Source organism: Acomys minous, assembly GCF_964271855.1.
Source record: "Acomys minous genome assembly, chromosome: 1".
Taxonomy (NCBI): domain Eukaryota; kingdom Metazoa; phylum Chordata; class Mammalia; order Rodentia; family Muridae; genus Acomys; species Acomys minous.
This window is the reverse complement of record NC_140483.1, coordinates 59,034,148-59,047,723: the sequence shown is the minus strand read 5'-3', so window position 1 is coordinate 59,047,723 and position 13,576 is coordinate 59,034,148. Positions and strand designations below refer to the sequence as shown.

The 13,576-nt window shown below is 43.3% G+C and overlaps 2 protein-coding genes across 7 annotated transcripts in view; one reads left to right on the top strand and one right to left on the bottom strand.

Moving 5' to 3' along the window:
• Positions 1 to 3,200, bottom strand: part of PFKFB2 (6-phosphofructo-2-kinase/fructose-2,6-biphosphatase 2) — a 40,015-nt gene extending 36,815 nt beyond the window's left edge. For 4 of the 6 annotated variants that reach the window (XR_014778512.1, XM_084778565.1, XM_084778564.1 and 1 more), the window contains exon 1: positions 3,065 to 3,200. The gene's annotated coding sequence lies outside the window, so the exon portion shown is untranslated. The other 2 variants (XM_084778561.1, XM_084778560.1) reach the window with 2 other exon arrangements.
• On the top strand, positions 1,109 to 6,427 carry YOD1 (YOD1 deubiquitinase). Its single transcript, XM_084778682.1, has 2 exons — positions 1,109 to 2,108; positions 2,959 to 6,427. The coding sequence occupies exons 1-2, from the start codon at positions 1,781 to 1,783 to the stop codon at positions 3,660 to 3,662; spliced, it is 1,032 nt and encodes a 343-aa protein (XP_084634808.1). The 5' UTR covers positions 1,109 to 1,780; the 3' UTR covers positions 3,663 to 6,427.
• The last annotated feature ends 7,149 nt before the right edge of the window (positions 6,428 to 13,576 follow it).

The following is a 13,576-nucleotide window of genomic DNA, read 5'->3' as shown; positions in this document are numbered from 1 at the left end:
GGCTCAGCAATCGCTCACCCTATGACCTGTCCTATTCGTCCTCCCTGCTGTGGACCCGGTGTCGCCACCGGAGCGCCACGAACCGAAGCTGCCAGACTGACTGAAGAAGTCCCGGCTCCCCGGGTTGGGGCAAGTCACGTGGCCCGTTTGACTCCGCCCACCGGCGCGTCAACCTTCACCTGGAGGCACGGTGGACCAATGAAGGTCCTGCAGGGCATGGGGGTGGGCTCCTGGGGAGGCTGACTTGCCTCGGGGAGGACCTGTGAGCTCCCAAAACAGCAGACCCGCTGGAGCTTGGTGGCATTGTTGCTTGGGAACAAATCGCGCTGGAGGCGGGGTTCATGAAAAGCCTTACTTTTTTTTTTTTTCTTATTCTCGCGAGACGTAGGAATGGGAGTGGCTGGTGAAAAGGAAGATTAACGCCTTCACTCCTGAATCTCCAGCTTGACTTGGTTGGTCCCAAAGTCTCAAGGAGGTAGGCGTTGGCTTTTAAAGATAACCTTGCTGGCTACCAGAGTGCAAGAACTAACTACACTTTACGGTTAGATCCTGGAACCTAAGCCACCTATGCTCGGATCCGAGAGCTTCCCTGGACCCATCCTGGACCCATTCACCTTCTCCAGGGGACTCCAAACCACGTTCCTTTATTTCTTCCTACAACCCTGGACCCAGGCTATATTATCTGTGGTCATCTTGAAAACCCGAGGAGGAAACCGTACCCCGTTCCTGGTTTAGGGGTGGAGAGGAAAAGATTTGCTGTAATTGATTCCCAGGTAGAGGCTGATGCCGTTGGGTTTACATATTCCAGAACTACTTTCCAGAATTACCCCCAGCACACCGTTGGTGTGTGAGTCTGTAGACAGTCGACTGTTGGGAGGGGACTTGCTGCTTTTAGCTAAATGATGGGGGGAAAAAAAAACTAGAACTGCTTTTACTCATTCTTTCTTTACCTGGGAGTCAGCTCAACCTTCCCACAATCCAGGTATGCGCTTTACAGCCCCCAGCGTGTTGTGGCATGCTGTAGACTCTGTCATTATTCGGCGTTTACTGCATTCTTTATTATGATTATTATGTTCAAGGCAGTCTCTGGCCCTCTGCATACAAAACTGGAAGTCGCCTAGCGTTGTCTGCTTATGTCTCTTCTTTCCCCTCTGTCTTCTGCCTCTCAGCCACAAGGAATACTGGTTATATACCCCATGAGGGAATGAAGTGTCTTCCTACTTAGATACTAGGAATCCGGATGACAATAGTTAGTCCTCTTTGGCACTGCCACCACCTGAGCGAGGCAGTCGCCCAAGGCACAGCCGCTGACCTCACAGTCTTTCTGAGGTGGCAGATGGACGCTTTCAAGTTCGTCTCATAGGAGTCCAGTCCACTTAGCCTCAATGAGTCAGTTCCTTGCAGCCGCGAACCCCGTCAGCCTTCTCTGACTGTTTAGCAGGTACTTCGACCTTTCGTGGCATTTGTTTACCTTCTCGACTATGAGTCTGCTTTTCCTCGTGTGTGTAGGCTGCTTTCATCATTTCCGACCTCCCTGCAAGGTGACATTCTGCTAGGCTAGACTCGGGGACTCCTTCCCCGCCCTCCTCCTCCTCCTCCCTGGAACATAAATGCTGCGGACAAGAAGGGCGCCTCACTGCAGCGCTCGGGAAAGCCTGGCCAACCTCCAGCCTTCGACCCCAGCCTCCCTTACCACTTTAAGAGCCCGCGCTTTTGGAAGGACCGAAGCCTGGTCCTTATCGAGGTGTCGCGAGAAGCGCCTCACCGGATACCTCTCGCGATGTTTGGCGGGGCGAAAGGCGGCCATTTTGGGGTACCCCCCGCTGGTTACTCTGGCAGCGTCTCCCAGGCTGCGGCAGGGACCAAAGCTGGCTCCGCAGGAGGCCGGCCGGCCGACGCTATGTGGCGGCTCCGCTGCAAGGCCAAGGGTGGCACCCACGTTTTGCAGGGTCTGTCCAGCCGGACCCGCTTATGGGAACTGCAGGGCCAAATAGCCGCTATCACTGGCATCGCTCCGGGCTGTCAGCGAATCCTCGTCGGCTACCCACCCGAGTGCCTGGATCTCAGAGACCCGGACATCACTCTTGGGGACCTGCCCATCCAGTCAGGTACGGGCACCGGCTAGGGGGGCTGGAGGACGTTTAGGAGAGAAGAGTGAAGCCAATAGGGCAAGGTGCAGGTGGGCCATTGTTTTAGGAGTAGCCATTCTTTTAAGCTGGTTTAGAGAAAAGCCCTGAGTCTTGAAGTTACCGCTTCCCCAAGCCTGCTTCCAGGTCAGCCTTGAGAACCATCTCATTCATTTTCTCTATTTTCCCAAAGGGCAGCGGGACCATTTCTCCTGTCACAGTGGTTTTTTTTTTTTTACCCTATTCTGATCCAGCAGTTGAGATACCGATTTTTGTCTTTAATTATTTCCCCTTTTGTTAATTTTTAGTTTGTTTCCTGTACACTTAACTGGGACATATGTAGAGTTAACCAATTACCAGCAGTTATTTGTCCCCGGTATTACAACTTGAACATCAGTGTTGATCATTGAAAGCCTTACATTTTGTGTCAAGGCCCATCGAAACATCAGTTGCTTTAGTCATGTGAAGTGCAGTACACCTTGGTGACCTACATAGTCTGTGGTCAATATCAGAACGATCCCCATTTTTTTTCTCCCCACCCCACGATCCCCATTTTTAAATGAACATTTAAGGAGTTTTCAGTACCCCCAGGTTTTGTCACTAAGTGGAGATTCAACTTGGAGCGTTCTGATCTGTTTTCCTCTTTCTGAAGACACAGTGCACTAGAAACAAACAGACTTCAGTGTTCCTGGGCCCTTGTTTACAAAGTTGCGTTCTCCTTGGTAATACACTTTACGCCTTAACTCCGTTTGGTTTATAATTTGCCAAGTTATCTAATAAACCTCCAATGTCTAATTTCCCTGGAGTTCTGGATTTGTTTTGTTTTTAACAGGTGACATGCTGATTGCTGAGGAAGACCAAACTAGACCCAAAGCTTCACCTGCGTTTTCAAAACATGGTGCTCCTAGTTATGTCAGGGAATCGTTGCCCGTGCTTACCAGAACCTCGGTCCCAGCAGACAACTCTTGCCTCTTTACCAGTGTGTACTATGTTGTGGAAGGAGGCGTCTTGAACCCTGCTTGTGCCCCTGAGATGAGACGCCTCATAGCACAGATTGTAGCAAGCGATCCAGACGTCTATAGTGAGGCAATCCTGGGAAAAACAAACGAAGAGTATTGTGAGTGGATCAAAAGGGATGATACTTGGGGGGGAGCCATTGAGATATCGATCCTGTCTAAGTTTTATCAATGTGAAATATGCGTGGTAGATACACAGACTGTCCGAATCGATCGTTTTGGGGAGGATGCAGGCTATACCAAAAGGGTTCTGCTTATCTACGATGGCATCCACTACGACCCACTTCAGCGTAACTTCCCTGATCCAGATACCCCTCCCCTGACCATTTTCTCCTCAAATGATGATATCGTTCTTGTACAAGCACTGGAATTAGCTGACGAAGCTAGAAGGAAGAGACAGTTTACTGACGTAAACCGCTTCACCCTGCGATGCATGGTGTGCCAGAAGGGGTTAACTGGACAAGCAGAAGCAAGGGACCACGCCAAGGAGACAGGCCACACCAACTTTGGAGAGGTGTGATCTGTCCGTGGTAAGAGTTGGAGCCTACTACCTCACAGATCCAGAAGGCTCTGGGTTTCCCAATAAGCTATCCGTAACCCTACAGAATGGAAGAACACAATGCTTGGACCATTCTTCTAACTTAAGCCAGTATGACTGACACTGAAATTCCTTGTTAAGATTAAAATTAGTGTGCAAGTTTACAGATGTGTGTCTACACTAGTGGCCCTCTTTCTACTGGGGTGTCAGAACAGGTGGCTCTGGCCACTTCTGATGCTAACCTGAAGACTGGATTGTATTATAAATCAGCATCCAGTGGCTTTCACATAGAGAAGAAAACGTCATATTTTAGGTAATGTGGAAAGCCTCGTGGAGGGCCACTGGACATACACCACAGTGTCTCCAGTAGTTGATTCCTTTTAATAACTTCAAATGAGTTAGTCATTTCTAAATTCTGAATTGATTCATCCAATGAAGATACTCAGAATTGTCAAAACTTTTTATATTGCAATTTGGTAGACTTTATAAGTGTATCTAACTACTAATAAGTGCATAAAAAGCAATTCTAACAGGGATGAGACTATCCCTTGAGAATGTTATCTATAACAGGAATTAATATGATCCTGTTTGAGATTTCTGGTGTATAAAAGTAGAATGTATAAGGGGGAAAGGTGCCTGAAACAGCTCACTGAAGCTTTCAAAGACTGTTGGCCTCCTGTTTTAATATAATTCATGCGTTGGTGTTTGTCACATTCGATAATTTCTTTTAAATTTAAGCAGGGTATATGCCTTTATAATCGCTAATTTACTTTAAAATTCAAGGAGTATCTTGAAATTTGAGTTTGATTCTTTTGCTTTTTGACATACACATTTTTTCCAGATGGATTTTACTTTCTTGGCTGTTCTGCTCAAAGCACTTCTTACAAGTCTTCCTCTAAGGTGTCAGTGCTGTGCTCTCATTGGTTTCCTAACCATAGATACCCGCGCGATCGTAGCTCCACCCTGATCTTTCAGGTATTCCACATTTCTGCAAGTTAGTTCTTTGTTGACCTATGTGATCTTTGACTTTCAGTTTTTAAGTAGTGAATGGGTTTGTTTCACTTCCAAAATATAAAAAGTTTCAAAAATCCTTGCCTTACACAGCTCTGGCAGAATCCTGCTACCTAGTATCAGATATGTAGCCATTGGCTTGAAGGAGTGATCCTCAAGGCACACCCTCTCAAAACTTAGCTTCACTATAGGATCTTCCAGGTAAAGTTTTCTACCTCTTAATTCTTGTAAAGATCAGGGATGCTAAGTTACCATTTGTTGTGTATTCTTACATACAGTGTGAAGAGGCATGCTGTTGTGAAGTTTTCTTATCTCAGTCTCATTTTTTTTAAGTATCTCAGCCAACCACTGGTGCATTTTAAAGCACTTACATCCTTTCCCATGTATCTTCTTAGCAAATGTTTTAAAATGAAGGTCAACCTTTAGCCTTTTCCTTGGTAATGGTAACCATGTAAAATTAAGGAAGGTTAAAATGAACAGTTTAGAAAGTTCCTTTTTAGGAACAGTTTTGAACAATTCACAAAGTATACGTCAGTCACATGACATACTTTCTTGATTTGAGACTAGGTCTCCCTATATGTTTCTGGCTGGCCTGGAATTTGCTATTGAGACCAGGCCCCTCAAACCTAAAGTAATCCTTCTGCCTCTGCTTTCTCAGGTTGTGTTCACAAGCAAGGGGCACCATACCTAGCCAGATGACTTTTCTTGAGTACCCTTTGTGCACATAGCCAGTCAGGCAATAGCAGTTATTAGAGTCACATAAATTGAAAATATTTAATTTTCTTTCCTTTTTTTTTTTTTAACCAAGCCTTAAAGATAGCACCAGTGAGCTTGGGACACTGAGCATTTGCCATTCATGACATATAAATGACTGTCACAAAAGTCACTTTGTATCTGTCATCTGGTCCAGATGATTTTTTTAAGATCTTTTATTTCCTCTATAAAATATTTAATTTAAAACTGTACACTAAAAATGTAACACTGGGTTATGCATCATATTTATAAAGCTTGCCTTCCTTTAACACTTAAGCATCCAAATTCAATGTTTCTAAAATTTTGGATCCAGAAGTTTGTTCATGCGACAAGTATTTATTGACTGACTTACAATGTGTCAGGCATGTTCTATTTTTTGAAAATAAATTCCTGTCACTTTAAAATTGCGTCTACGTAATCTACAGAGGATTAGTTTAGTAAATGTAAAGAGACAGAATGAGTGCTGGTAACTTAAAATTCAAACCTTCATTCTAAGTGGGTTTTGTGCGTCTTATATAGTATTTATTTAGGAGATTATTTATTATTCTAATTTTTCATTCACTTGGTTTGCCCAGTTGCCAGGTAGACACTTGATAGTCAAATGGCTTTCAAAAGTGCTGACGTGAGAACTGGTTTTAGAGTAGTGTTCTTGTTGTGGAACACTCAATGGTGAAGCATTATATGCAAATTATTTAATTATTAATTTCTGTTCATTCTAAACATAAGATGTTAAGCCCCATAGAATTTAAGGTTTTGTTTTATATTTTTCCTGTATTTATTGAGCTCTTGAAATTATTAATGTGAAGAGAAACTCATTTTAAGAATTTTTTTTTTTAATCTGTGAACTTACGTTGCAGCAAAGCTAAAAGAAACTTTGTCTGTTTTTGCCTGTCCTATAAGAATTTCTTTTTCAATTAAAATGACACAATTTACATCAGTGGTAGAATATTAGTGGTAGACTAAAATGTATGCTTTTGCCCTCGCTCCCCCCCCCTGCCCCCACCCACCCCCCCCCACCCACCCCCCCCACCCCCCCCCACCCACCCCACCCCACCCCCCCCCCACCCCCGTTCTCCTTTCACTCTTCTCTGTATTAAAGATTTGGTGTGTTTGTATGAAGATACCCTCCCTAGTCACAGCATTAACCCAAATTAACATCCCTGGGAATGTTGTGATGTGACAGCCATATGAAGACATCCGACTGTTACCACATCTTTTGCTAGTGATTCATGGTTGATTTCTTTCTTAATTGTTCTCCATGAATGAGGAATGGTCATGGTCAAGTGGTTACTGGCCAGTCTAACCCTGTTGTTAGGAAACTAATACCATTATGCCATTTGAGGTTTCTATTGACTTCAAGTCCCAGAAAAATCAAAATTCCAAATTAACATTATTTCCCTACCTATCTATGCCCTAACTGCTTATGCCTAACTTGTCTGTCTAGCTTCCTCCCCCTTCAAGGTGCCCCAGTTGAGTTTTCTGTCTTTGTAGAAAAATTCCAGTAGGATGTATGTGAAATTAAGCAACAATGATGCACACGCATACGTTATATATTACAAATCAGGTGGCCTTCTTAAATTTTACATTATTAAGAATTACATTTTTCATGTGTCGAAACATCATTTGCAGCACTTTAAAAATTAGAGAATAAAAGTTTACATAGCCCTCTAGAAATCTTGAGGGCTGTAGAGGTACAACCCTGAGTTGCTAGCCATCGGCTCTCCTAAGCTATTGCTGTCAGTATTTGCTGTATCTTATGATACAGCCTAATTCCAGTCACTGTTAGGAGCATGGTCTGTTTCCTAACATGAAGAATGTTACTTCTGTAATGTGATCATCACTTGTTGTACAGTGTTCAAATTTTGTTTTTACATCACCAGGTTTTTGAAAGGGTAGATTCATCAAACTTTTCATTTATTTTAAGCCAACTTCATATAGAGAAATTGATTTTTGAGTAAGATATGCAAGCAGTATTGTAAACCTAAAGGAACAAGCTAGTTTGTTTCTCCTAGTCTAGGAACCAAACCAGGGTTTTTTGCTGCTAGGGTAAGAGGTCACTGACCAGCATCCCTGCCCGGATGTGTCACTGGAATGTGTCAGCACATCAATTCCATGAGTATAAGACTGCCTTTGATTGTGGGAAAGGTTTGGGTTTTCTTCAGAAATTAGCTAGTGTTTTGTTTACAGTGCTGTGAATATTTCATTTGGAAAACAAAGTATTATGTTAATACTGAATTATGGGATGTTCATGTCTTAATTCATTTGATTTAAGGGAGGTTGCTAGCCTTCCCGTGGCATTTTAAATCTAAAAGGATGAGTAAAATAAAGTACTACTAGAAAGGAATTGTATAAGGCCATGAATGTAAGCATTTTGCATGGTACGCCTTTTTACTTTGGTTTTGAAATAACCTGTGTGTAGGAATTTAAGTATAGTGGATGTAGGTGATTTGCTTAAGTTATAGCTTGAGAATGTCTCCAGAGATGGTGAGGCTCGGCTCCAGGACTTGTGGTACAGAGTGTCTTATTTGAATGTAACCCGTAGGTTACTTAAAGGACAAGGGTTGCCAGTTCACATTTGTGCCATGCAGGACTCAAGGTGCCACAGGAAAAAAAAAATATTTGTACCAAATGTTTTTTCTTTAAGAATGCCTAATAAGTACATAGAGCTTGTCAAAAGGATAAGAATGAAAAATAGTCCGGTTGTGGCTGTAGTAACACAGTAGAGGCAAAGTCCTTTAAATAAGAAACCACCAGTAAAGCCTGAAACACAGAGCTTAGAAGATAATTGCAAAGGGATGAAAAGGGACCAAACAGAAAAAAAGTTGGGTGGTTTTGTTTTGTTTTGTTTTGCATAATAAAATGTAATCTTAGTGAGGATGAACAGTGTTGCTTTCAAATGTTCCCTATTTGCCAGCAAGTTTTCAAAGTTAATGCGCTGCTGCTGCCTGGAAGATGTGTAGCTTCATTTTATACAACTCATGAGTTTGCTTTTGTTATTAAGATGCATTAATTTTATTTATGATCTGTGATTTTTTCAATATCTAAATGTATGAAGTGACTTGTCTTAAAAGAATAAATGAAGTGAAAACATTGTTGTGTGAGCATGTTTGGGGATCAGGGCAAAAGGCCAGTGAAGAATACTACACTCAGCTCACACATTACCAGCCCAGACCACAGCATGGCTTTGTGTACCTGTTCCCACGCCCTTTGAGTAATTTCGCTCTCCTGGTTCCAGAAGGCATTCAAAATTTCCTTCACTGACTAAATTTATTTCTAAGTCTCCTGAAGTTTAAATTTAGTACCCTTTACAGATGGATTATTTAAATGGAAAAGTCGGGTGTTCCTGTGTGTGGTAGAATAGATTCTGGGTGGACTTAGATCTGTTTGAAAAAAGCCGCTTTGCTGGCAGTGGATAACTTTTCAGTGTTGGCAGTTAAACACTAGAAACTCTGGAGTTGTTGGAATTGACCAGAACTTAGGTTTTCTAACTTGACCTAAGTCCACAAACACACAGAGCACACAAGAAACTAACTAGAAAGAAATGGATTCTTTAATTTTTTTAAACTCAAATACTGTGTTCAATGTCCTGCGTTATAAGAGTAGTATTCAAAGTCAGTTGGTTTCTGCCATCTTGAAAAATATTTTAATATTAGTTATAAAATACTTATAAAAGAACCTCTTCCTCCTTTCAAATGGTACTATGGTTCCCCCACCCCATCCTCACCTCAGACACACACAGTCAGGGGCTTTCTTCCCTTTATGCTTTTACAGTTTGGAAAAGAGAATCTTAGCTATGAATACGAATCAATGAAATCAAGGTATGAGGAAATAGACATTGACCTTGATGTCTGTTGTAGTGTCTCTGAAAGGACATCAAGACATCCCAGTGAGTCATCAGATCCTTGTCTCAAAGGAATGTTAATAGGTTTTACTGGGAAGTTCAAGAGCTTTTGATGTGACTAGAACCAGAGCTTGAAATAAAGTCTTTGACTTTTTTTTTCCTGAGACAAGGTTACTCTGTGTAGCCTTGGCTGTTCTGACCTCCCCAAATGCGGGGATTATAGGTGTACACCACCATGCCCAGCAAGTCTTTGACTCTTAAAAGCATGATCATTGTGTAAACTTCTAAATACTAGACACAAAGAAGGCCCTAAAATTTAGGATTGGAAATACTTCGGAGGCTTTTTGGTAGCAATACGAGAAGTAACAGATGGAAACTTAAAACTCTCCATGTAGCCACCCTCAAATACAGGGATAAAAATGTATTTTCAGACATACAGGATTTTAAGCATTTGTCCTTAGGAAATTAATAGAGACTGCTTTGCCAAAAGAAAAGGACTAACACAAAAAGGTCTGCGCTCCAGATAGTCCAACAGGAATGGGATTTCTCCCAGTTATTGATGAAAATACCAAAACAAGAGCCATTGACCTGCTCACAGAACAGTCTGCCCCAACTGCTGCAGCTCCGATGTCTGGAGGAGATTTTTCTTTAGGATGAAATTGATAGACAACAATGTATATCTGAGTGTACCAAGAGGAAATGTGCATGGTGGGTGGGAGTGAAGGGTACAAAGATAAACAGAAAAAGGAAGAGCGGCTATAGTATAGCCAGTAACCCAGCTGTCAACGTTTTGTGTAATAATAGGAACCTGTGTGTGTGTGTGTGTGTGTGTGTGTGTGAGTGTGTGTGAGAGAGAGGGGGGGGAGGAGAGGGAGGAAGAGAGAGAGAGAGAGAGAGAGAGAGAGAGAGAGAGAGAATACGGGAGTGAGAATGTGGGCACGGATGTGATAGTAGTGTCTGAAAACAAAGCTCGGTAGAAAGATGTCCATACCCAGTCTATAAACAGAAACTCCAAATTTCCACAGCAGGTGGGCTACAGAAACTTCCAAAAAGGTAGACAAGAGCCTACCCCCTGGAAACTGCTTAGCAAATAAATAATGTCAGAAACTAAACTCTACTTTAGTATATGGCTTGGTTTCCATTTATACTCAGCTGGAGACTCATACTTTGATGAAAGCTTCGTGGTTTGTTAGCTATGGCCCAATCTAGACTTTATGGCCAAATTATACTTACTCTCTGAATCCATTCCTAGCTATGCTTTATTTTAAACAAGCTCTTCATCCCCTGGCCTCTACTTGAACTGCAAAACTTTCCTGTCTGCCGGTATCTTGGGTGTGGGGGTCACACTTAGAGCCTCATCACATATTACCATGTTGCGAGGGGGCACCAAGTGTTTCCTGAGGATAAAGAGAACATGTTTCCTTTATGAGAAAAGGAAAGGCATTGATCAGTGTGATGTGCATTGAGTATGAAGAGTTTGGATGGAGGCCCACAGCTGTTTTGTGGTCTGAACTCTATGAGGTACCCCAAGGAGCCAAAGTTACTTGTTTGGATGTAAAGGAGGATGGATGTGTGCCCACCCACCTGCCCATTCTTGGGTCCCTTAAGTGACTGCTTCACTCACTGAGGTCAGGCTGACTGAGGAAGGAAATGACAAACTAGACTTTAACTGGAAGGTACGAACCACAGCAGTGTACAAGCAGGGCCAAGGGCTGTGTAATAGAGGAGTCATGGAAGCTGATCTGCGTGGGGCGTCAGAATCAAATCACCAAACAATTCACTTCCAACTAACAACAACACCTCTCCCCACACAAGTGACCTGCGTTGGCCATCACGATTTATTTCAGATGTCCCTGGCTTGGGAAGTCTTCCCTTGACTATAATCCAGGTCACCTTCTATAATTCACTTGGAACCTTAGAGGTTCATATTTTTCCAAACAAAAAATAAAGCAAAGCAAAAGTGTGCTCAACTCCAGGGGAAACAATTAAGGATGTGGAAAGCAGTAAACACCGGAGTTAAGATAAGAGGTTTATTTCAACCATGACATATGTGTGCTATGAGGGCTGAGGAGAGGAGCCAAGGCTTATGTGTAACTTCAGCTACACTGCTAATGTTTTATTTTATAACTGCGTGGCAGGCAGCAGGGTGCTGTGCCCAGGTACCTGAAACATACATTTCCCAAGATCAAAGGCTTATTTAGTGTAAGTCACTTACCTGGAAACAGATAAAGGACCCTTCTGATTATTCTAATTTTATTCTAAGTTGAAAAATTGTTCAATCTTTTCTAGAGATTCGTTGAATTTTTGCTTACATTTTAAGTAAATCACTCACCTATATAAACCCGGATCAAAGGCAGTGACCTCAGCCATGGCTTTAGCTCCAGATGCTTGAGCTGATGTGGAGATCCCCTTCCTGGTTTCCAAGTATTATGACATCACATATATTTGGATGATGTATTAGAAACAGAGGCCATAGTCCTGAAGAAGACCTCAGCCATCTGTGATCCGTGTGATGCTGACAAGGCGCTGGGTTGTCCCAAGTTTTCTCAGGTTCCCTCCCACATACAATCACAGAGAAACGATGGAAAACATGTCATTCTATAAAACAGATAAAACAGTTGCAGGCCAGAAGTGAAATAGGGAATGAAATGACTTGTTAGACTTGAGTGTGCAAATTATTTGCATACTTTATGTTTCCCACTGGGGGATTTTTTTCCAAATATAGGCAGACTGGTGTGTGGCAACTGTGACCGTTGACCTGACTGTCACTTTGACAGGAAAAAAATGGTTAGGGTCCATCCTCAGCACAAAGTGAGCCCAGACCCAACCACAGTCACAAAGGAGCAGGAGCCACTAGTGACCTCTCTCTAGTGGCCGCTGGTGCCTGCTTGTCTCAGAACCCTGAGGACTGAAAAGCGGCAGACAGCTGTGTGGCCATGGCTGAGTCCACCAACAGAAAGGGCAAGACACGCTCAAGCGCCAGGACATTCATCAGATAAGGCTTTGCCTCCAGAACCAGTAGAACTGGGATTTGGGAGGAAATGCTGGGAGAAAGCAAAAACAGTAACCCTGGGATACCAGTCTATGGGGGAAGAAATGGCCAGAACTTCTCAAAATCAGCGACTTTAAAAACCCCCACTTCCTGCCAAGACGCCATGCCAGCTGTTCTTGCTGTCTCTACACCAGTGTATTAAAAAACCTTCACTATTCTCGTGAACTTGTTATTACAGCATGCCGGTCTTGCTTCTTGAATAGGGATCTAAATTCACCTAGAAAACTTGCCTCTGGGCATGCCTGTGGGGCTTTATCTAGATTGGATGAGTTGAGTCCGGACCCCCACCCCACCCCACCCATCCAAATGCTAAATGCTAGTAGGACAGTTCCTTGGGCTGGGGGCCTGGACGACTGAATCAGAAGGAGGAAGTGAGGCGACCACTAGCCATCTCTGCTTCCTGCCTGGGCATACCATTGTATGAAGCTCCTATCACCAGGACCTTCCAAACAAGCCCTTTCTCCTTTAGCGTTGCTTTCATCGGGGCATCCAATCACAGGCTCGGGAACAGTACCTGAGAAGCAGCCTGAGAGGGACAGCCTGAAAGAACATGTCCACTCTACTACCTACTAGCCGTGTAATATCAGGCGTGTCCCGTAACCTCCCTGTGAAGTGCAGATGGAGACCATGCCAAAGTTTTTTAAGTTGAAGCAAAAATTAAATAAGGCATGCAAATGCTTAATACCCAGCACACAGCGAGGGCTTAAAGTGGGCAATTCGTGCATGATTTTTTTTCCTAATTTCTCTATTTACTGCTAGCAAATGAAATACCTTTAAAGTCGGTAGTTACTGCAGCCGCATTCAGGGAAATAAGCAGAAGTCCCGCCAGCATGAGTGGCCTCTGGCCTCTGTACCAGGAGGGGACCTTCTTCCTGGAAGCCGGGGATTCCTTGACCTACTCTCTTCTCCATACACCAAGACTTACTTGCCAGACTGGTTGGTAGCTGACTTTATTTTTATTTAATATCCATGGCCGCCTTCTCTAAGAAGCCAAAGGAGACCAGCGAGCCAAATGACTCTGCCCCTTCTGGCTATCCAAGCATTTAAAAACAAACAAAAAGCCTAGAAAAGGACAGCTGTCAAAAGGTCTGAAGAGTGGGTGACTTCGCCACACCTCTACCCTTTAGATCCCAAACCCCCTCTGGATATGTTCTCTCTCTCTCTGAGCAGTTAGAAAAGCCGGGAACAAAACCAGCGCCCCCCCCCTCCGACCCCGCAGAATATTCGCCTGGAGAATAC

Excerpts from the sequence above, each read along its gene's own strand:
- YOD1 (XM_084778682.1), top strand. The coding sequence starts at position 1,781 with ATGTTTGGCGGGGCGAAAGGCGGCCATTTTGGGGTACCCCCCGCTGGT. Across the intron at positions 2,109-2,958 it reads GGACCTGCCCATCCAGTCAG|GTGACATGCTGATTGCTGAG; the intron begins GTACGGGCACCG and ends TGTTTTTAACAG.